This window comes from Cryptomeria japonica, chromosome 7 (assembly GCF_030272615.1).
Source record: "Cryptomeria japonica chromosome 7, Sugi_1.0, whole genome shotgun sequence".
NCBI classification, from domain to species: domain Eukaryota; kingdom Viridiplantae; phylum Streptophyta; class Pinopsida; order Cupressales; family Cupressaceae; genus Cryptomeria; species Cryptomeria japonica.
The window spans coordinates 23,851,699-23,877,576 of NC_081411.1; the positions used below are offsets into that span (position 1 = coordinate 23,851,699).

At 35.3% G+C, this 25,878-nt stretch overlaps 1 protein-coding gene across 1 annotated transcript; it reads left to right on the top strand.

The window, feature by feature from the left end:
* The first annotated feature begins 3,777 nt into the window (after positions 1-3,777).
* Positions 3,778-8,447, top strand: LOC131035321 (disease resistance protein RUN1). The gene is made up of 5 exons (XM_057967000.2): positions 3,778-4,560; positions 4,680-5,844; positions 5,943-6,227; positions 6,355-7,644; positions 7,857-8,447. The coding sequence occupies exons 1-5, from the start codon at positions 4,034-4,036 to the stop codon at positions 8,322-8,324; spliced, it is 3,735 nt and encodes a 1,244-aa protein (XP_057822983.2). The 5' UTR covers positions 3,778-4,033; the 3' UTR covers positions 8,325-8,447.
* Positions 8,448-25,878: the final 17,431 nt, after the last annotated feature.

Genomic DNA, 25,878 nt, shown 5'->3' on the forward strand with positions numbered 1-25,878 from the left:
GACTCCATTATACACAATTTAAAAAAAGGTTTTGATCTTTGATTAGTTTCCAATGATTTTAGGGGGGAGCACGCTCAAATTTTTGTTTATTTAGGATGTGTCCACTTCGAAAATTAGTAAAAAATCATATACTCATTAAAAGATTAGCTGAAAAATCTAGCATACACTACAAGGTGTTAGCTAATTTCTCACCGAAGGGATTTTAAAAATTAAAAAAAAAAGTTAACATTTTAGGGGGGCCACAATAGATGCTATGTTATGTTTTTTGCATAAAAATAGGACCACTTTTTGTGGCCCCCCTTTTTTAAGCCCTTAATCTCCACCATTTTCAAAATAAATTAGTAGTTTAGAAAGTAGACTTGAAGCACTCCGACTCTTGTTCTTGTTCTTGTTGCATCTTCAAATTTAAAGTGTAATTATGTTCAATTTGTCGTTGAATTTTAGACTTTGTTGATTTCAGAAAAAAAGTGGGATCTTAAGACCCCCTTTTGGTACCACAACTTGGTGCATATACCCTCTGGGGGAAGCAAAGCACACAAAATATCCATTTCTAGATTTGTGACCTAACAATAAATGACCAAGATTTACAATTCTAAGTTATACATGAAATGTGGTTTTCAGGGTTCTATGCTTATGCTTTTTGTTTTTCTTTCCACTTTGGTGTTCCATGAGCAACCAAGGCCTCATTGGTAGATTCCATAGCTTCTTGTCCCATATCCTATGAATGTAAAGCAACCATCAATTTATCAAAAATCAATTTCATTGTAGTTCTTAATGTATACATCACCAAGTTATCCCATGAATTTGGAAAAGAATATATAGGGGTCATGCATCAATCGATCTCTCCCATCTTCACTCCTATAGAGTGTAACTAGGTCTAAATTATTTTTAACATGCTTAGATGCTTAGCATGATACCATTATCACTCACCCTCAAAGTGTATAACTTGTTTCACATACAAGTATTAGTAACACTTGTGACTTAGCCAAGTACAAATTTTCCAACTTTTTCTAGAGGACTCAAGCAATGACTCGCACACATACATTCCGTCAATTTGAATATGCAAGTAGAGACTAATGAGGCCCCTTGTCTTTTTTCTAGTACATCTCAATCATCTGACAATATAAGAAGTCGTTTATATTTTGATACTTTTACTTAATGATTTTGCTCTATAAGTAAATCTTCCATCTCAAGCTTTCATAGCTCAAAGATTGTGTTAGTAGACCTCTCCATTTCTAGTCTTCATGTGCTTTTCATCTCCCTTGGGCTATAAGATCTCCTTTTGTGCATGCTCTCAATAAAGCAATATTGATCCAACAATCCTTGTCCCTAACACTTACAACCTAAGTTGGTTAGGATTTGTTATTAAATGAAGTGAAATATGGGTGCAAAAAATGTTGCCTACACTAATTTATGAGGAGATAAATGTTAATAATAAAATTTATCATATAGATTTACAAGAAATAAATTAAAACCATCCACTAATTTGTAAAAGGCAAAATAGCATCCCAAAAGAAGCATGGTGACCAAACTTCCATGGTAGAAATTATAATACACTTCACACACAAATTGAATTATTCCTTGCTTATATTCATAGTTATCACAATTTGTCATATTTAACCACCCAATTTAGGTGTCCCATTTGAATCTATTATTCATTAAGAAATGCTCGACAAGCGTCATAAACTATTCAAAATTTCAACATAAATACCCTTTAATCATGCTTTTACACATCATAGAATCTATTATAAATAACTCTCATCTTACAATGTTAGAAGATTCCTTGTCATAATGTCATTGAAATGTTTTCAACTAATTTTTTTCAAATATTTCAAAAAGTCTCCCTCCATAAGATTATGATCTAAATAAATTTGATTGAAGATAATCATAAATTAAATTTTTGATATAAAAAAATAATCGTAACTATTTCTCGATACTCACTAAATTATTAAAAATTATCGAAACATTATTGCAAATGTTTAAAAAAAAAACTCAAAAATTTTACCAAAAAATATTCTAAAATATCAAAAGTATTAAATTACCATCCATTTTTTCTTCATTTTTTCCTTCACCCAAGATTCATGTCAGTTGTTTAATATGGGGTCTTAATCATAGGGTGTTTAGCTTAAAGTGGTCATTGTTGGGTATATGAAGCCCAACAGTCACATGGCTGTTTGTCTTCCCCAAAAGACTCTTCATTTCATATTTGATATGTTTATATAATTGGTTGTGTGCAGCCCATACATAATGTACTGTGTAATTGGATATTAGTTAATAAGAATCCTCCCTGCGTTTTTGGTGGACGTAGCCACTTAGTGGTGAACCACGTTAATCTTGTGTCTTGAGTTCTTTGTTGTGTCTATTATTCTTTCTGCTGTTTTCTGTTCATTATTATGTGTTTTCTTTGCTCGTTTTTTAAACTAACAATTGGTATCAGAGCCACGGTTGGCTTGAGCAAAGATGGGATCCGATTGGATAGTTGATCCTGGAGTTGGGTGCTTTTATGTTATCAATAAACAAGTTGAAGTTTCAGATGATGAGGCCGAATCAGTCATTGAAAAATTTCTTGGAAGTCTAGACTCGGTAGAGAGTGATGTCCAAGTGGAGGTTGAAACCAAATGTCATTGGTGGGATGGCTGGAAAAAGGAGGAGACTTTGGCTGAAGAAGAAGAGGGTTTGTTGTATTCGCTGTTTGAAGAAGAGACTGGTTTGTTTCCCTTCCAAGATGAGGAGGATGCCTCCCAGAGTGAGGAGGATGTAGTCTCGAATCTAGCGAATGAGGATGACCCTGAAGAAGAACAAGCAGATTGCAAAAGTGATGATTTATTGTTGCAGATTGCAGCAGTGGAGGCAGAGTGGAATGCATTGATTGCAGGTACTGCACAAGTTTCTGCACAAAATACAACAAATTCATTCAGTGAGGCAATCGTGAGAATTGGGAGTGACGTTTGTAGGCTATTCACACCTGTACGGAAGTTTTATATTCGGGAATTAAAATATGATAATGGTGATCTAGATATTTTGTTACGGGGGAGCACAATAGCAAGAGACTTTGATGGAGGAGTGTATTATGCATCAACAGATAGTAGTGTTCCTGATTATGGATTACCAGATGAAGTAGTTAAAGAATATGTTTTTAACTCTAATCTGACTTGGAGAAGATTAATTCGCACTGTTCATGAATAGAGTTTGGCGATATTAAAATCTTCTCAAGAGCTGGTTGTAGTATGAGCCTTGGAATGGAGATGCAGGGAATGTTACAGGCTGTGCCAGTTGGATTTCACGGGGGAGATTGTTGGGTATATGAAGCCCAACAGTCACATGGCTGTTTGTCTTCCCCAAAAGACTCTTCATTTCATATTTGATATGTTTATATAAATGGCTGTGTGCAGCCCATACATAATGCACTGTGTAATTGGATATTAGTTAATGAGAATCATCCCTGCATTTCTGGTGGACGTAGCCACTTAGTGGTGAACCACGTTAATCTTGTGTCTTGAGTTCTTTGTTGTGTCTATTATTCTTTCTACTGTTTTATGTTCATTATTATGTGTTTTCTCTGCTCGTTTTTAAACTAACAGTCATGAAAATGAATTAGGGGTCACAAGTCGCTCATTGCATTTTGCAGGCTTCAGACAGTGCTTAGGTAATAATGCTACTCATGGAAAAATAAAGAACGGAAGATGTACCGGTCAGATGCGGGTTCTTCATTGTCTCCACTTTATACTTTTTAATCACAAAACTTCACGGGTCAAACCTAACGGTCTTCTTTCCCCGTCGTTTCCAGGAAGGACGGTGGAAAAAACCTTTCGGCTCTGACAAAGAGTCTTCGTCTTTCTCTCGACATTTTGCTCCTCATTTCCAAGAAGAAACAAACAGGGATCGGTTTCGTGTTCATTTCCCCATCCTTTCTTCGAAGGAGGATGCAGTTGCATCTATATATCTCCAGGCCTTGATCTACTCCGATCCACTCATTCTTTCTCAATACATATCCATCGCTTGGGCTCTGTTTTTCAATCCCATCCTTGCATTTATGGCTTCTACATCCTCATCTCACCAACAAAATGCCTTCTCTGGAATTGAACCTCCCAACAAAAGGAGAAAAATAGAAGAATCTTCCAGAGTGTATGATGTGTTCATCAATCATAGAGGCCCCGAGGTCAAGCAAACTCTTGCTATTCAGCTCTACAACTTACTTAAGGAGGTCGATATAAAGGCATTTCTTGATTCCGAAGAGAAGGAGCATGGAGTTTCATTTATTTCCACCATTGAGAGCGCGATTAGATCTGCTTCAGTGCATATCGCTATTTTTTCACCAAAGTATGCGGAGTCAGATTGGTGTCTGCGTGAGCTGGTTCTTATGTCACAAAGTAATGCCAAGATTATTCCTGTGTTTTACCAAGTGGAGCCGTGGGAACTCCGCTTCATCGAAAAGGGAGTATATGCTGAGGCATTTCGTCAATATGAAGAGAAGGGCAGGTATCGGGACAAGTTGGAGGAGTGGAAGGAAGCCCTTAATCAAGTTTCATACACCGCAGGCGACGTATTCAAAGAGTCAGAGTAAGCTTTCTGCATGTTTAAGATCTTCTTGGCAACTCAAATAATATATTTTCTTCTAGCAGAGTAGTAAATGCAATGGGTAAAATTTCGTTCTCATCAAATTCCCCTTTCTCTTGCAGTTCTTTTGATTGCAAAGGCATAGTGTCCGCTGTGGAAAAAGAAGTACAAAGCTCAAAGCGTTTACATGTTGCCAAATATCCAGTCGGACTTCATAATCTCGTAACAGAATTTGAAAGGCGGTGCCTTGGTGACCTTGTTCAAGATTTTGAAAGCCAGTGTATAATGAAGAAAGGAGCAAAGGGGAAAGCCAATGTCGTAGGCATTTTTGGTATGGGTGGGATTGGGAAGACAACTCTCTCCAAAGAGTTGTTCAACCAAAAGAGATCAAAATACACAAGAGCAAGTTTTCTGTTTGACGTACGTGAAGCCTGTGTCACTGGTAAATTACCTTCACTGCAGAGTAAACTCCTCAAAGATATATTCGGTGAAGATCAAATTTTTCAAAGTAGTGAGGAGGGGACAAGCTGTCTGAGGGATCGTCTGGAAAGGAGCAGCTCTTTGAGTTTCCTGATTGTTTTAGATGACATTGATCATGTAAAACAATTAGATGACCTATTAGTCATCGATATATTAATCAAGTCTGTTAATAATTTGGTAATTATTACAACCAAAAATGTAGGGGTTCTTGTCAGTGCAGGAATTGACACAGGTTATCATTTAAAAGGATTGAACAGAGAAGATGGGAGAGAGCTGTTTTGTTGGCACGCTTTCGACCAACCCCTTCCACTTGGCGGATACGAGGATCTAGTCCAGCACTTCGTTAAAGTGTGTGGAGGCCTACCTCTGTCTCTTGTAGTTCTGGGCCGGCATCTTTCTCATAGACCCCAGTGGTATTGGCAGGATGAATTGGAAAAAGTCAAGGAGACTCTTCCGGGAGATATAAAGCAGAGATTAAAGATGAGCATTGATACATTAGATAACGTAGAAAAACAGATTTTCATGGATGTAGCTTGTTTTTTTATTGGAAAATCTATCACCAAGGCCATGCTCATATGGAAAGTATCTGGATGGAGAGCTCGCCGTGCTTTGCAAATACTAAAAGAGAAATGTCTGGTTGAGGAAATCAAAGAGGTGTATCTGAATATGCTAGAATATAAGTGGGAATCTACCGTAGAGGGGTCTGCTTTGAGAATGCATGACCACCTTCGGGACTTGGGAAGAGAAATGGCAGATGAACTGAGCTATCCTCATCGTGTGTGGCGCCCCCAAGATCTTAAATCTTTGGTACGCTTGTCCTTTCACCTTATTTTCTTTTCTTAATGACATTTAAATTCCGGAAATCCTATTATTACAGAAATGTGAGTTACATTTCGTGAATACAGGAATTAAAGGGATTCCAAAATATCCTCACACAGACCAAGAGCAGGTGTTTCCATTCCATTGTGGACAAATCTATGGGTTGTGGAATTACATACTTTCTAGGGGAACCGGAAAATGGTTCTGATGCTTCTCTGCTATGGCTTCAGCTTGAGTACCTGAGTTGCTGTCCACTTGACCTGAATTCAGATATAAACTCAAGCATTCCTTCATGGATTCCTCTTCAGAACTTGCAGTGTTTAAGAATCAGCAATGGGTGTTTCAAAAGATTGTGGCAAAGCGATGTGCAGGTATTTGTTCTTCACGATCTAATATTAAGTCTTCATTGACGGTATACTAGATACGCATTATGTTATGGTAGTTTTCTGAATATTGCTTATATCCTAGAGTCTGAAATACGTATATTTTGAATAACAGGAACCTTTCAATTTAGAAGAGCTTCAGATTCATGATACCTTTGTGGAAAATTTTTCAAATTTGCTAGGAAAATTAAATAACATGAAAAAGTTAGTTTTAAATGCTAACGACATCCAAACGGATATTTGGTCTTCATTAGAGTTCCTCAGAATGAATCTCAGTAATTCAAGGATTGTGGACTCTCACTTAGAAGGGCACCTGGCTTACAATGTACAGAAGATTACGCTGCCAACAACACTCAATGAGTTAAATGTACAAAGTTGCAGAGGTTTCCAAAGAATAGCGGGAATCACTGATCTTACAGAGCTTGGACGGGTGCTAATTAAACAGTGCCCTGAGCTTGAGGAGTTGCCAAGTTTTGGCAGAGTGAGTAATCTGGTGAAAATTGAGATTGACTCTTGTGATAAGCTACAGAAGATTATGTTGCCAACAACACTCAGTGACTTGGATGTACAAAGTTGCAGAGGTTTGCAAAGAATAGCGGGAATCGCTGATCTTATGGAGCTTCGGCGGGTGTTTATTAAACAGTGCCCTGAGCTTGAGGAGTTACCAAATTTTGGCAGAGTAAGTAACCTGGAGGAAATTCAGATTGACTCTTGTGATAAGCTACAGAAGATTACGCTGCCAACAACACTCAATGAGTTAAATGTACAAAGTTGCAGAGGTTTCCAAAGAATAGCGGGAATCACTGATCTTACAGATCTTGGACGGTTGCTTATTAAACAGTGCCCTGAGCTTGAGGAGTTACCAAATTTTGGCAGAGTAAGTAACCTGGAGGAAATTGAGATTGACTCTTGTGATAAGCTACAGAAGATTATGTTGCCAACAACACTCAGTGACTTGGATGTACAAAGTTGCAGAGGTTTGCAAAGAATAGCGGGAATCGCTGATCTTATGGAGCTTCGGCAGGTGTTTATTAAACAGTGCCCTGAGCTTGAGGAGTTGCCAAGTTTTGGCAAAGAGAGTCAGCTGCACACAATTGAGATTGACTCTTGTGATAAGCTACAGAAGATTACGCTGCCAACAACACTCATTTCGCTGCAGGTAGCCAGATGCAGAGATTTGCAAAGAATAACAGGAATCGCTGATCTTAAAGAGTTGGACATTTCTGAGTGTCCTAAGCTTGATTTGGCTTGTCTCTCCACACCGAGCTGCTTAGGGGAAATTGCCATTGACTCTTGTGAGAATATACAGAACATATCTGCTATTGAAGAGTTGCATGTACCAGAATATGTGAGACTGTCTTATTGCAGCAATGCTGTAATACGGAATTTCATTCATAAGTGGAAGGTAATGATTTCAATACTCCTTTCTAACATGCAGTCATAAATATCATGTTTTACGAAAGCGTTTTTCCAATTTCATTATTGACCTTCAGTTTTATTTTGTAATTTGTTCTTACAAAATAGTCCATATTTTCCTAACTAATGTTTTGAGTGATCTGTAAATGAAAAGAATTTACCCCAGTGTATGAATTATGGTTATTTTGTTTTTTCTTTCAGAGTGCGCCAGTGTATACGTGTGTGATTGGAAAAGCAGTGGATGGAGCGGAGTCATCTTTAAATGAGCCTCTGTTTTCCGACGCTAACATTGGCGTCGATGGAGTCATTCAAATTTGTGCTGACCAAGTCCCTCCCGACTGGTCAGAATGGTGTGCAGAAGTTAATGTTGTATGCCTTGTGGTTGTGATTGATAGCTCCACTTTGGCAGAGGATATAAATAAATCTATTGCCAGCTATGGCGGTGGTCACTATCCGTACAAGATGCGTCAAGGAAAATCCATAATTACAATCGTAGGTCGTGGTTTTTTGTACCGCCGTGTAATGTGGAGGTGTTCAGATATAATAAAGTTCAATGGAAGAATACTGAAGAAGGGTGTTCGGATAGGTTTGAAAGAAGGCGGAGAGTGGGAAAGTCTGGGTGTGTTACGCACCATTGTTGATAGGCTATATGAATATGATCACAAATGAAATGTAAGAAGGTGATTTTCTTTTTACATAATTAATGTTTTTAAATATTCAAAGATATATTTATTTGTAATTGATTATGTAAAGTATTATTTTGAATATTAAATTTAAGAATTTTTCAATTTATATTATTTTTTATTAAGAACAAGTTTAATATATAAGTAATTTTAAAGTGATATATATAATTATTATTAATTATTTTAATAAATGTAATAGATAATTATTATAATATAAATTAAGTGTAATTTTTTTCAATGTTTGAATATATTATTGATTATATATTTACTGTTATTTATAAATGTGTTATTTGTATTATTTTGTATAAAAGTAATACTTCTTTATTTTTAATGTTTGATTTCATAATTTACTATTTTTGGTAGCTTTTTATTATTTAAATATTAATGAAATTTATTTATTTTTTTCTTGATTAAATTATTTTGATTAATATGATTTTTTTTAAGTTTTACTATCTTCACAATTTAAATATTAATAAAATACAATTTATCATGAATCAATTTTAATATATAATTTTTATTTAGAAATTTTTATTATATAAAATTTACTTTAATTCTATCTTTTTCTTTTAGTTTTCCTATAAATGAATAATTTAGGTTCTTATATTTTATAGTTGGATGGAAAAACTTTACTAGAATTTGTGTATGTATCCATTAGCAAATGGTAGAATTGATAAATTCCTTGCAAAATCTAGAGTTAAATTCATGTTAGGCAATACATGTGGTAGGCATCAATTGTCATGGCTATTCTAGGCTTGAACCTATGGGGATAATTGATTGGAATAAAAAGTAACTACTAACACTAAATTTGGGGGTTATTTATGAAGAGACAATATAGAGGGTTGAGTTTGGCAAAGGTCTTGAGGTAAAATATAAATAAATAAATAAATAATTAGTACCTCTGAGAGCTCTTTTGTTAGATATAAGTGTTGCTAGATTTTAAGTGGGTTATTGAGCTTGTCAAGTAGGGATTAAATTTATTCTTCTGTTAAATTTAGCCAAGGCACAAAAAATTGAAACTTTAATTTCTATGTTGTAAGTGGATTTAATAATAAGGAAAAAGGGTTTAAATTTATTCTTTTCCTAAATTTAACTCATTACAAGGATTTGAAACTTTATTTTTTTTGTTTTAAGGGGTTTTACTAATGAAGACTACTAAATACTACTAGCCTTCTCCAATGTGGCCCTTCAAAATGTCTCTCTATACCCATCATATTCCTTTGTTGAAGGGGATGATAAGATGGGTATAGAGAGACACTTTTGAAGGGACTTCAACTAAGCTATAATGAAACACATTTGAGTGTAGTTTTATTTTTAATTTTTCTATAGTTATATGATTTGTTTTAAGGAAATGTTCTATGGATTTTTCTTAGATAGATGAAAAGAAACAACACACATTTGGCAAAGATATCAATGCATATATTTTTGTACTAAAGAAGTAGAAAAATAGAGCTTGTATATTATTACTTATTAATGTTGTTTTTCTTTCTAGACACGATATTGTTTCATGGATGCTACTTTTGATTTGGGCCCCATACATCTAAATATGCAAGCTCTAACCTTTCACTCTTCTCCTTTTCCCAACTTTGAGAGATTTGTCTCTTTGTTTTTTTTCATAAATTGTATAGTTTCACATAAATCCAAATTAACTTGCTTCAAACCAAGAAATAAATTCATTGAATGGAGAATCTTTGTCCCCTTCTCAATCATGTGCCCAGACGTATTGTGCCATAATGTTGTATATGCTCCTATGGAAACTAAGGAAATAAAAAGATTAGAATTATTAGTACATAAATACAATGTACATGTCCTTTCTCCTTTTTTTATTATCAATGATCCTTTAGTGACCTACCAATGATTATGTGTAAATGTAATTGTGTAAGCTTTTGTTTCAGATGGAAAATAGGGTTTCATAAGTTAAGCTATGTAAACTAGGAAATTTGATGTAGGAGGGTAAAAGCACAATGTTGTGTCACACTTTTATAAAGGAAGTGGCCAACACAACTAAAACTATTTAAGTTCAATCGCAGAAAAGTGACATGTCTAAATTGAATTTCAAAATGATGTAAACTAATCAAATATAGAAATATTAATGAAATTTATGTCTGTTATTTAAAAAAAACTTGAAAAAATTGACATTTGTTTTATATATTCAAAGACAAATTTTTTATTACTAAAAAATGTTGAAAATCAGGGGTTCTAGTTGGCATCACCAAACAAAATAAAAACAAACTTATTTTTTGCTGATTTTAATTTTCCAAATAGAGGACATCTATATGCAGTGTTAAAAAAAATTAATATTTTGATGTATATTTTTCTCGTAATAATATTTTAAAGTTCAACATAGTTGAATTTGGTAGTTTTCATTCAGTCTCACCTTTTGTCTACTAAATTTATAATTATATAAAAAAAGTATACCCTTTTGGAGAAGATTCTCTCATCTAATGAAAAATATATTTTTAAATTTTTTTAATATCATTTAATTTTTTTAATTTCTAATTAGCTTCTTTTTTAACTTAAAAAAGTTACTCGCAATGTTTAATTAATAAAAAATATTAAAATTAATCAGAATACTAAAAATAAATATGTCTTGATTCGTGACTTCAAGCTCTACAAAAGTGTATTTTTTAATTTTTGTAAAAAAAATTCTGCTTGAAGAAAAATTGAGCAGAAGTGAAAAGTTTCATAAATATAGACAAAATAGGTGATTTAGCTACCACATCACCTGCCACATAGGTGAGTTTGGTCTGGACTAAGTTCAGCCAAACTATTTTGAATTTTTTTGAAAAATTATAAGCTCAAGCACTCACAAAAAGTGCCTAAATGGCATCATGCTAGTGACACAAGGCACCACATGGTTAGATGGTAGTCCGACCAAACTACCCCTAGTTAGCCCCAAGTGCGACACAACTTCATGCTTTTTCTAGGAGCATCCCTAGTTCTTGGCAATCTTGCATCAACCAAAAACATTTCATTTAAGTTTGTTTCATGTTGTGCAGTTAAACATTTCTTTCTGTGTTTCTTTGCATTTGATCACCAAATCTTGTGGAGCTGGATTTTGATTGTGGATATGTTCATCTACCTTGTCCTATGTCTACAGGATGTTTGGATCTTTTTTCGGCAAGTTATAACTTCTAGCATATGAAATAATTTCCTAGCTTAGAACCCCAGAACCACTTGGACCTATTTTCTATTGTCGAATCTTGCAGATCATTTTCATAGCTTGTGGATCTTCAATTCATTTTTTTCGACGTTCCTTCGCATGTAGTTGACCTTCCCTTGGGACTGCACTTCATTATATGGATTTTTCAGAGGGATCTCGTTGGTAGAGGTCGACTTGGTTGTTTTACATGTTTCATCTTGGACCGACGCGCATCATTCTTGATCATATAAATGAATGTAATTGAGCATGTAGAGATCATCATTAGTACATAGAAGATAAATCTGAAAGCTAGGAGGTCTAAAGTTGGCTCGCATTCTTGCTTGAGCTCGGATATTGTATTTGAGCATGTATGTAATCAAGCTAGTGTGTCAAATCTTGTAAGCTAGCATGTTGCTAACAGTTTGCAATTGACTTTCATGATATAATAAAGTTTTTTCTGCATTGGCTCTATCATGATTATGTTGTTTCTGCTATGTAACTCTTGCTACATGATCTAGATTGGTCTCTTTGAGGACTTACTCTTGATGTGACTGCATCAAAATCCACTTATAATTTCCACATGAAATATTAAAAGGACAATAAACTCAATAGATTCAACCTATATTCTATTAGGAAGAGGGTTTAATGTTGAATGAATTATACCCCTTTTTAACTAAGTTGAAAATAGAATTGAAAGGATTTATCTTGAATTCTAGATCTATGGTACAAAGGATGGAAATTTGGCATAAAATGACATGAACAAGAATCTATAGATGCAATATGTAGACAAAGAGATAAATCTAAGCAAAAGGAATAGAGAGGTACTTCTGTTAGGAAATTCATCCTGAAAATACAATATTGGGTGGCTTTGTGCATTTTGTTCTTCAAACTATCAAATGTGGACAAACAAAAAACTTTTAGAATCAAAATGTCGCTTAGAATATATTCCTAGAAGTTTGTCAAAAATTTGTGGGATAGTGTGTCTCTAGACAACTTGGTACTCCACTTTTTGCTCCTACAAAAGGTTGGACCTGATCATCATCAAATTCTCTATGAGAATCATCGTTCATAGCTCCTAAATTTATCGCCTATTGTAGCATCATAAATTGTACACCTTTATTAGTGTGTCCAATTTCATACTCTCTTAGCACCTATTTAGTATAATTTCTCTTTCCTCTATGCATTATGGGACCTTTATTGTAATTTGTTAATATTTAAATTAATATTATGGGTCTTATTCCATGTTTATTACATCATCACACTCTTACTTGGGCCCTTAATTCTAGGTGTGGCATTTATTTCTTCAATAGCCTGATTTATCCTTAATCCTACCTAATTTCGACTTTAAAACCACATTTTGCATATGTATATATTATGGTTTGAGCCATCTAGCTGGAATTGGCATTAGAATTCCATTATCTTTCATTCCCCAAAAGTCAAAAAAATATTATCGGGACCAAGATGACGTACCATCATGGTCCCACACTTTTTCACCAAATTTCAAGAGGATGATGTGGCAGTCTTATCTAATTCAAATTTTGTTTCATGCTAATAAATCACAAATATAAGTCAACAATAAGGTGATTTAATTTATGAAATCCCTATATAAGGCATCCTTCTCAATTCATTTTAAACGTTGCATCGTATGCTAACATTATCATCCAATTCAAGAGCAATTATTCTTGCTCAAGAGCTGACCTAATTCAAGGAGCAACAAAATGCATCAAGAAATCTTCATGCCATGTTTTATTTATGATTTCATGATGGATTTTATGTGATTTATCATGTTATTGCATCAACATATGAAGGACTTATCTTAAGACCATTGCATCACCTATTGAAGGTATGATTGTCTATATTCAAGTATTTCAATTCTAGATCTAGCCTTGCCCTCAAGGGGCAAACTTTTCTAAATTTAATTTCTATTTCAATTAAGGTTAATTCTAAACCCGAGGTTTGAGCTAAGGAAAACCCCTACCCACAACCCTCTTTATTTCCTCTTTCTTACAGCTACAGGTACCCAGTGGAACCAGGAAGACCATAACAACACCAGGACATGAAAATAAAACATCCAACCAAATCTCATCGCAAAGTGTCTAGACTAGGGTGTTGGAGCGCCATGGTCCAAGACTAGGGTGCTTTGGTGCAATGGTCCTTCTAGAATAGGTCCAAATTTCAAAGGTGACTTCTAAACTACTTCAAGTTGTAGATTCTTTGATAGTAGCTCAACCTCAAAAGACCACATGAGGCATCCTAGCACCATAGTCTATCCAAATCAGCAATAAATTTTAGTCACAAGTGCACAATTATATTCCCTATCCATTTATGTACATATTGTGAAGTTTATTTTTTACTATCAGTTGGTATACTCAATCTAGGTTGCTTGCTCATGCATGTACCTCCCCCTAGGTTTGATATTCAATTTACATCCTTTCAATTAAATTTTCAACTCAAACAAAAGGGGAATAGAATCCAATTTGCATTCAAGCCTCTTCCTAATATAATTGAGATTGGATCTATTTAGTTCATCCCCCTTTTAATGTGATGCATGTGAAAGATACATCATTTTCTAGTTTACGATGTGTTGGTTCCCAAAATAAACGGGTTTACACTACCACAGGGCAGAGACCAAGTTGATTCTTCCAAATACCTATGGAGAGCCACTTCTAACTATCAATATCCATTAGGCTTGCAAAAACTTCAACAAGGATACAAGATCCTTCTACACTTCGGGCTCTACAGAACCCGGGAGGGTGATCCCTTCAGTGAACTTCCTACTCTCTGCAACAATACTCAGGAATCTACTGAAAACAAAGAAGATAATCTCATAAAAGGACTCAATAGAAAGGGATAATTCTCAAGGATGGTAAGTCCTTTAGTTATCCTCAACCTTAAGCTAGAGCATGAGATGGGCAGGTCAACTTTTAGAAAATACATGAAAACTTGACAGTGATATTCTGGTATTTTAAAAGATTTATAGAGATTCATCAATTAAGACCAAAACAAGGCTGATAAATAAAGCTAGTTACAAGCAGTGATTAGTGCCTTACTCCATTGGGTACTTGAAAGATATAAAATGTAAACTTGAAAAATGTGACAGAATTTGATCTAATAACATAAAATCTAAGATGATACTGCCTTACAATATATCTCATTTGTGATCCCAACCCAAAACTACTTATCCAAAATCCTTGCACAAGCCTTATCATTGTGCAGCTCTATTTAAGAAATTTAATTGACCCCTTGGGCCGAAGCATAAGTAGAAAGATACATACATCATAACAATGCAGTAAATGAAATAAACCCTTGGTTGATTTAATTTAAAAACTAATAAAATCATGCAATGGAGAGAGAAGAGTTGGAATTATATTTTATGTAAACAAAATGATATCTCTATAACAAGATTAAATTTACATATAACTCCTTCAAGAACCTGTGCAAAAATTGACACTAAAACATTTCATTATTTACTCTGTAAAAGACTTTACAACTTGTTAGCTTCATCTAGACTCACTACTGGAAACAGACTAGGAAAAAACCCCAAGGAACAAAAAATGAACCTATAAGACATTCCCAAATAATCTGAACCCTTCTTCTAGCCATGCTTTCCCTTTTTATAGAAGAAAGGGAGCAACAAGCTTCCGACTAGAAGACACACGTTAACTGTAGATTCAATCTTGACAATTAGGCCTAAAAGGTCGTATGCAATTATGTTACAAAAATATTTCCATACACATGTGCTAGCACCTGTGAATCATCGTCCTTAACTAAAAATTGGTAGGAGCGAAATCATTTGAGCCATGTCGTTATCGCCCTGACACCTTCGGATGGAGTGTGAGATATTGTGCTTCTGTCCTATTGAGCATTTCCCTTCTAGAGGAAAGGGAAATGGGTCCTGAAAAGAAGGAAAGTTGATGGTATGATGATTCAATAAGGATCCGGACAACTACTGAGAGGGGGCGTGAATCAGTAGTTATAAAACTGATTAGACTTTCACCAAACTTAAAAACAACCTCTCAAGTCAAACTCAGAACTGACTAGTTTAAACACTAAACTGTCAAATGCAATATCACTGTCAAGTAAACTGGTTGACTATCATAACAGAATAATAGTAAAACAACTCTGAAACTCTCAAAACCTTTTAACCAAATCATTCAAATACTTCACTGACAAAAGTAAAAGCATATTTCAGATTGTTGCCAGTCATCATATCATATCTAAGTGGACTTAGTAGTTAAGCAATTTAACCATAGTAAACATATAACCACAAAAATGTTCACCACTTGACACAATGATTTTAATGTGGAAACCCAAATGGGAAAAACCGCGGTGGGGATGAATACCGAAAAGTATTCTGAACTGTTCTGAAGTTCGCCCTATTAAGACCCAAGCCTCTTAAAGCTTTACAAAAGTCCTGTTAAGGAAAGATCCTATTAGGGACCACCCGGTTAAGGGATTGACTATAATACCCTATTAGAAGCAATAGCCTATTAGGAGTAACCTCGGTAGAGGATTTTAAATCCAAGCTAATGGATCACCCGGTTAGAGGATTTAGACAACACTAAGCTTGTTAGAGCTTACCTTGTTAAGGGATATGACTGTTGTAATTGTTAGAGAACAACAGGGGTTTTCTAATCTATTGAATAGCACTACATTTGGTTGATTAGATCATTTTCATGCTCCTATATTCCTATACACATATTGCAGATACATCATCAGGTTCGGCAACCACTCACTCTTACTCTCAACCAAAAATTGCCAACACTACAATAAAACAACTCATCGACCTTATAAACAAAAATAATAGGTTGGTAACACATCACAAACCTAATATCTCATAAAGATTACAAACAAATCGGTTCAAGTATAACCATTGGATTACATAGCAATCACTGTACATCATTCAAGACAACCTCAATCGCTCCTTGATCGCCGCTTCATCGAACTCTGTAACTCATCACGCGGTTTCCACTTCATGCAATGAACTTTCTCATTCCCAAGATAAAAGCATTATCTCTATGCACCAAAAATCATTTGAAACTCTTCCCATACAATATGCATACATGGCATAATCATTACCATTCACTATTCACCATTTGATCATAAACCACTATAACCGATTCACCAAGCTCCATCGGTTAGGGTTTTGGCACATCAACAGGTGGGGTTACCGGTTGATCTCTCTACTACATAAGTAATACTGGCTTCCTTCACAAGCTCACCTACCAGTTGCAAAACAACATCATTACAAAATCATTACCGGTTATAATTGACATCAATGACAACATAACATTTCATTAATGCAATTTCCATGCAAATGCCAACAATCTCCCCCTTTGGCATTGATGGCAATACAAGTATCAATACCCTTGATTGTGATGATGTGAATAGGAATCTTGGTTTACATTTTACCATGTATTCTCCTTCAACTAAGTCTCCATGTCTTCAACAAGTAACTGTGGCTATAGATCTTCTCACGATCATATAATTCTTCAACTAGTCTTATCATTCTTCTCCCCCTTTGACAACAATGCCAAAGTGAAAGTAAAACATGAAATTTCATACTTCATTGTTATGCATCATCAATCTGCAACTTGATGCTCCCCCTGTGGAATAACTCCACTCTACACCAATTCTTCTACAAGATTCTTCAATTAGCTCTGGGACTGATGTATTCCACATCTTGCTCAATTGACCTCATGTAGGGGCACAACCCCTAGCTGACCTCTAAGATACTCAAAAGTAGTCTTAGGCAGAGTTTTAGTAAAAAATATCTACAAGCTTCTCCTTGGTAGATACATGCTCCAATAAAACATCTTTACTCTGCACTTTTTCTCTCAAGAAATGATATTTCAACTCAATATGCTTGGTTCTAGCATGCAACACTGGATTCTTTGAAATATTTATTGCACTGGTGTTGTCACATAAAATCATTACTGATTCTGTAAACTTCAGCTTGAATCCTTCCAGAATGTGTTTCATCCAGATTGCCTAGGTACAGTTCATATATGTTGCAACATACTCAGCTTTAGCAGTGGACTGTGATATACAACTCTACTTCTTGCTGCTCCATGATACAAGTCTTCCTCCAAGAAAGAATGCACCACCGATCATGCTCTTTCTATCATCAATATTACATGCCAAGTCTGCATCTGTATAAACCTTCAAATTAAAGTTACCTGCATATGGATACCATAATCCATAGTCAATAGTACCTTTCAAATATTTGAATATTCTTTTAGTTGCTATCAAGTGTGTCTCCTTTGGATTCTTCTAAAATCTGGCAACTAAACCAACTGCATGAGCAATATCCGGTTTGATGTGAACAACATAATGCAGTTTCCCTATCATTGACCTATACTCCTTTTCATCAACAGATGTGGCTTCATCCTCCTTAGATAGTTTACAACCTGTAACCATTGGTATCCCAACTAGTTTATAGTCACTCATTCCAAATGTCTTCAATACTTCTTTCACATATTTAGACTATGTGATAAAAATACCACTCTTCATCTGCTGAATTTGCAAACCTATGATTTTTTTTATCTCTCCTACTAGAGACATTTCAAACTCACTTTTCATCTCATTTGCAAAGTCATTACTCATGTCATCATTGCCTCCAAATATGATATCGTCCACAAACACTTCACTAACCAATATCTTATCTCCTTCAGATTTGAGATATATATTGTTGTCTTCACTGGCTCTTTGAAAACCTATCTTTATCAGCTGTGAATGTGGCCTTTCATACCATGCTCTCAGTGCTTGCTTTAAACCATATAGTGCCTTGTGCAATTTACACTCCATATCCTTTGCATCAGTCAAAGCATAACCATCTGGTTTCTCAATGTATACTTCTTCTAGTATTCCATTTAGAAATGTTGACTTCAAATCCATTTGATATACTTTGAATCCCTTATGTGTCGCAAATGCAAGAAGAGTCCTAACACCTTCTAATCTAGAAACAGCTACAAATGTCTCATCATAGTCTTCTCATTCTTCTTGTTCATAACCTTTTCATACCAATCTAGCTTTGTTTTGGAAAACTACTCCAACTGCATTCAGTTTATTCCTGAATAACCATTTAGTACCTATCACATTTGTATTCACTGGTCTGGGTACTAGGGTCCATGTGTTGTTCTTCTCAATCTGGTCAAGCTCCTCCTCCATAGCTTTGATCCAGTGATCATCTCCAAATGCTTCCTTAGTGGTTCTAGGCTCAATAGTGGAGATCATGCAAGAATTCTCTCTGATTCTTCTTCTGGTTAACACTCCAACATCTTTATCTCCAATAATCTGGTCAGGATTATGATTGAGTCTCACATACCTTAGAATGACATGATCATTATCTTTAGGTTCTTTTTCTTCTTCATTATCATCATCTTCTTTTGAATCTACCTGTTCTGATTGAAATGGTACAACAACATTCACTTCACCAGCTTCTAGCTTCATCGATTCTAGCTCCAAAATCAGAATGCAAGGTTCTTCTTCCTTTTTCTCCTCACTAGTTTCTCCTGAGACTTTAGGATACTCATCCACTTGGACATCAACACTTTCAAAGATTCTCTATGTCTGGTTGTTGTAACATTTGTAGGCCTTACTCTTGGTGGAGTAACCAAAAAATATGCCTTCATCACTTTTAGCCTCAAATTTGCTAACATAGTCACCTCTCTTAATAAAACATTTACTACCAAAAATCTTAAAATAACTAACATTAGGTGATCCACCATACCAATATTCATAAGGAGTTTTATCCTTACATCTTTTTACCAATATCTTGTTCATAGTGTAGATAGTTGTGCTGACAGTTTCTCTCCAGAATTTTTTTGCTACACCTCCTTGTATCAACATCGTTCTAGCAGGTTCAACAACTAACTGGTTGTTCCTCTCTGTAATGCCATTTTTTTATGGTGTCCTCAATGCAGAAATTTGCCTCTTGATTCCATTGTCTTCACAATATCTAGTGAATTCCTCTGAAGTAAATTCACCACCTTGATAAGTCCTCAGACACTTTATTTTCTTACCACTTTGTTTTTCAGCTAAGGCTCTGAATGCCTTGAACTTACTAAAATCTTTTGTTTTGTCCTTCAATAATGTGACCCACATCACTCTTGAGCAATCATTAGTGAAGATCATAAAATATTTGTCACCTTGAATACTTTTATTCCTTATGGGTCCACAGAGATTTGTATGAACCATATCTAACAAATGTTCTACTGAGAAAGATTTGCTCTTAAAAGTTGAGGATATCATCTTTCTCTACCAACATTCCTTACACAGAGCATTCAATGGTTTGTCCAACTAAGGAAAATCTCTTGGTGACTTGGACTTACTAATTTTGACAATGTTATCAAAATTTATATGACAAAATCTCTGATGCCAAAGCCAACTATCATCTACTTTAGCAATTAAATAGTTGTTGACTTTAGGATTAAGGTGAAACAGGTTACCTTTTGTCTGCTTGTCGGTTGCAATTAGTTCACCTTTGATCCCATAGATTTTACACATTCCATTCTTAAATTCCAATAGATAACCTTTGTCATTGAGTTGAGATACACTCAAAAGATTGCGCTTTAATCCTTCAACCTAGTAGACATCATCTACACTACTCTTTCCATTAAAAGAAATAGTTCCCTTTCCTTTTACCATGCAGGGTGAGTCATTACCAAATCTCACAACTCCTGCATCAAATTCCTTCAAAGTAATAAATTTACTTTGGTCACTAGTCATGTGGTGTGAACAACCACTATCAATGATCCAATCATTAGAATTATCTATGTGAGAAACTAATGCCTTCTGATTAGATGTCTCCTCATTAATGGCAACAAAGACAACATCTTCATTAGCATCTCCCTCAAATTTATCATCAGTGATACCACCATCAACTACAATGAGACAATCTATTTTGGCTTTTCCTTTGTACTTCTTGTACTTCTCACGCTTGTGCTCATTGTCACCATTAGGACAATTAGTTGCAATGTGTCCAATCTTGTTACATGCAAAACATTTCAAAGGTAATTTACCTCTATACTTACTGTTACCTCTGGGCAACCGCTTGGCCAACAATGCTTCAAGCTCAATCAGACTGTCTTCATCATCAACTTCTCTGTTGGGTCTAGATTCATAACTGTGACTGACATTTCTACTTTTCCTCATAGGTGGGTTAGAAACTGAAGCTCTAAATGTAGATTCGAATTTCTGAGCACTACCATCATAACCATTTAATTCAAATGCAGTAAGCTTAACAATGATGGAGTCAAGAGTTACCTTAGTTTTATCAATAGACTTTAGCTCCTGAATGGCTACAACTCAAATAACGTAGACTGATAGAAGGGTTCTCAACACCTTACTAACCACTGTGGCATCCTCCACTTTGCCACCAGTACTATTGATCTCACCAACTATCTCCTTGATCCTCTGACCATACTGTTGAATGTTTTCACCTTCAACCATCCACATGTCATCAAATTTTCCTCTCAGACTCTCTTCTTTGGAAATCTTTACATTCTCATCACCGTTATAGATTTCCTCAAGTTTCTTCTATACCTCATAAGTAGTCTGCAGACCATGAACATCAACATACTTTGAATCAGACAAAGAACTCATAATGGCCTCTAGTGCTTGATTGTTTTCTTGTTGCTCTTTATTTTGATCATCAGACAGGGTCCCACTAGGTGCAACATGTTGAGTAACAACATGTTCCTAGTATTGACTTCCTAGACTCTTGATATAGATTTTCATTCTATCACTCCATATTCAATATTTTTCTCTATTAAACTTTGGACCTTCTTTCTTCATGATGTTATTCAAGATCTTTACCTCAAGCTATTAGGCTTACACCTTAGAGGACCTGAAAAGATCTGATACCAATTGATGGTATGATGAATCAATAAGGATCTGAACAACTACTAAGAGGGGGGGATGAATCAATAGTTAGAAAACTGATTAGACTTTCACCAAACTTGGAACTGATTGGTTTAAACACTGAACAGTCAAATACAATATCATTGTCAAGTAAACCGGTTGACTGTCATAACATAATAACACTAAAACAACTCTGAAACTCTCAAAACCTTTTAACCAAATCATTCAAACACTTTACTGACAAAAGTAAAAGCATATTTCAGATTTTTGTCGGTCACTGTATCATATCTAAGTGGATTTAGTAGTTAAGAAATTTAACCATAGTAAACATAACCACAAAAACATTCACCACTTGACACAATGATTTTAATGTGGAAACCCAAATGGGAAAAACCACAGCGGGGATGAATACCCACAAGTATTATGAACTCTTCTAAAGTTCACCCTATTAGGAGCCAAGCCTGTGAAAGCTTTACAAAAGTCCTGTTAAGAACAAATCCTGTTAGGGACCACCCGATTAAGGGATTGACTATAATGCCCTATTAGAAGCAATACCCTATTAGGAGTAAACTCAGTAGAGGGTTTGAAATCCAAGCTAATGGATCACCTTGTTAGAGGATTTAGACAACACTAAGCTTGTTAGAGCTTACCCTGTTAAGGGATTTGACTGTTGTAATTGTTAGAGAACAATAGGGGATTGCTGATCTGTTGAATAGTACTACACTTGCTTGATCAGATCCTTTTCATTCTCCTATCTTCCTTTACACATACTACAGATACATCATCGGGTTTGGCAACCACTCACTCTTACTCTCAACCAAAAATTGTCAACACTACAACAAAACAACTCATTGACCTTATAAACAAAAACAATAGGTCGATAACACATCACAAACCTAATATCTCATAGATATTACAAACAAATCAGTTCAAGTATAACCATTGGATTACATAGCAATCATTGCACATCATTCAAGACAACCTCAACTACTCCTTGATCACCACTTCATCGAACTCTGTAACTCATCACGCGGTTTCCACTTCATGCAATGAACTTGTTCATTCCCAAGATAAAATTGTTATCTCTACATGCCAGAAATTATTTGAAACTCATTTCATACAACATGCATACGTGGCATAATCATTACCATTCACCATTTGACATAAACCACTACAATTGATTCACCAAGCTCTCGGTTAGGGTTTTGGCACATCAATAGGTAGGGTTATTGGTTGATCTCTCTACTACATAAGCAATACCAGTTTCCTTCACAAGCTCACCTACCCATTGCAAAACAACATCATTACCAATTATAATTGACATCAATGACAACATAACATTTCATTAATACAATTTCCATGTAAATTCCAACAACAGTCACCTCTAAACTAGAGGAGGAGATTCAACCTTCATGTCTAGGATTAAAGAATGTGGAAGGAGGAGCTACAGGGGAAACATAATATGTTGGGGAGGGGTCGTAGCCTCCATGCAACCACACAAATGATTTGTTGCCATTCCCTACCCAGACATATTCCTTTTTCATTCCTCTATGGGATCTCTCTCAAAACCCCCTACCATCCAGTGACAAAGTTGAAGCAGAGGTTGTGCCATGCGTGGCCTTTCTTCATAAGAAAAGGCTTTCACACCCCCTCTGGCAATCCTCCCCATTTTCACATCCCCTCTGGCAATAAACATACTCACATATGAGAGAAAACATCCATCTGGTATCATAGAGCATATAGAAAATCCATGTACAACCTTGCTCAAACATCATTCCTCTTGCAGAAGAAAAAACTGCACTCAGAAAATGGAAAGGCTTCATTTTCTCCTACCAGTTTAGTCACCACCTTATTGTATTTATAGTTAAAAACACTTCATCTCGTAGTGCCTATTTGTAAAATATCATCACTCTGGTACTCTTAATTCAACCTACCAGCTATGGACACTAGAAATCATGCATATCACATCCACTATATCTTCCTGTCAAGATTCACCTTATGGGAGTGATTTTATCCTGATTTTATTCTTCAATGGGCGTATAGTGTTCTGCTTCAGAATTCTTATCAATAAGAAAATATTTGAATTCATCAAAGAAATCATGATCCATCACATCTAAACTTGAAGCTTATCCCAATCCTTTCACATCTTTGAGATATTGTCCCAGCCTTGTCAAATCAGTCCTTTGCTAAAATAGAAAAAAAAATTGAATAATCATCTTAGACTGATCTAGCAATGTAAATCTCCCAACTTGTCATTAACCATCCTGAATCGACAAGTCTGTATCCTATTCACCCTATCTCTCTCGCATGGGCTATGACCAATGTCTTTAATGATCCTTCTTGATTTCACATTTGAACCTCAGCCATAGATCTTACCCAACCTGGCAAATCAAACGATCATTGTTTGTCGATGCGGCATTTGACCTTCCATCTATATTTGCTGACCCACAAATTCATGACAAGTCAGCACCATATCATCTTTCAACTAGACTCTGTCAGCAACCCCGCAGTAGGTCTTCATGGTCATCACAAGACACGTGGCATCATCTCGTGATGTCGTGGTCCATAACCTCCTTGTAACTTCCATCGTGGGAACATGGGAGCCATCGGATATGTTCACACTTCACTGCTTTAACTGAACTGGTCACTTGACAAAGGTCGCTAACTGCTAATCATTGCTCAGATCATAATTAAAACATTATCACTTGATATAAGTTTGTGCAGAAATATCCATTTTAGTCACTCGAGTTTTAACCACTGGGAACCAGTAATATCAAACACTTTAAAAAGTCAAAATATTGGTTCACCTTTCTCTGCCAAGCATACGTGGCATCGCCTAGTGATGTTGTGGTTCTTATCATTCTTGTACTTTTGATCATGGGGAAGTGTGAACTATCAGATCTGTTATGCTTTTATCAACCAGTTGAAACATTTAGGAATTCCGGACTTAGGAAAATTAAGGGCGTGGGTAAAAATATTAAAAGGAGACCGACAATAGGGAAAATCATTTCTAAAACCGATACACCACCACTTAGCGCCTAAGAAATAAAAATAGCACCACCCATGGTAAACAATCCTTGGCCTTAGTGGGAAAAAGTAATGACGAGATATATCAGTGCTAGGGTTTTCGTCACAAGACATAAGAAATTTTGATAAACCCTAAACCTTAGACCTTGAAACTTGACAGAGGGGCATAATAAAACTAGAATGACCAAAATTTTGCAAGACATAATTGTAGGTCCTATCACAATGCATAAGTTATGAAACCCTAATTCTCCATCTATTAAATATTTTGGTGAGCTCAAATCTTCTTACACTTGCATATATTGTTGATTTCAAATATTATTTTTCATAATTTCAATGCATATATTGAGTGAGCATTGTTTTGGTTGCATCTTTTATGGCTTATGAGTTTCTTGTTTGATCATAATTATATGGTGTTTCTCTCTTCTTTCATTGATTCAATTTCAAGTTTTATTCAAGACATTCATGATGATCCCTTTTATGCATATGATGATAATTTAGCTATTTCTTTCATTCATAGCTATGTTTTACCCTCTCCTAAGGATTTTGCTTCCCATGATGTTGATATTTCTCATAAAATGATCCTCTCCCATAAGGATTATCCTAGAGGAAGAGGATGAGGGTATGTGCAAGATCATGGGGGGCCAAAAGTATCAATGGAGAAAAAAACGCGTTTTAAACTCTGCCAAAATCCGCTTTGACTTTTTGTTTGGGGAGGCCAAAATTTCAATTTGGTTTGGTAATACCAAACCAAATTGGATATCCGATATTAATGGATATCTAGTATGTGATGTCACTATTGTGATGTCATTCTTTTTCAAATCGGATATCCATTTTGGAAATAAAAACGGATATTCATTTTTCTCAACATAACAAGTATAGTGTAGTAAAATGGGCATAATGTTTGTGTTTCTTATCAAAATTTTGATCTTTTATAGGCATTGGAAAGGTAATTCAGAGACCTATCAAATGGATAAGGTAATTTTATGATATTATAGACCAAAAATTAATTATAATCATTTGAATTTAACCCTTCATTTTGAAAACTTTAAATACTCACAAATTTTGCATACAAAGTCTCTTTTTTTTCCTATCACCTCCTTTATCTATCACTTGTCTATCTTTACTTACATAAATATATTTTAATTATATATTTCTTCTCTACTTATGTTACTTCTTTCCTCATCCCATCTAGATAAATAAATTCCCAAGTTACATGCATCTCTACATATATCTCCATCTTTCTATTCCTATCTCTCCCTCTCCCACTCCATCGTTGTCACTCCTTATTTCTATATCTCTCTAATAATCTCTCTTCTCTCTATTTATCTCCCCCATCTACCTTATCTTACCTATACTTATCTATTACTTGTCTTTATCACCTCCTTTCTCTCCCTATCTCTATATCCCTATAGATCTATCTTCATGTATATTTATATCTCATTATCTCTAAATCTGACTTATTCACTCCATCTCTCCCTCCATTTGTCTTACTCTCTCTATCACTTTCTAT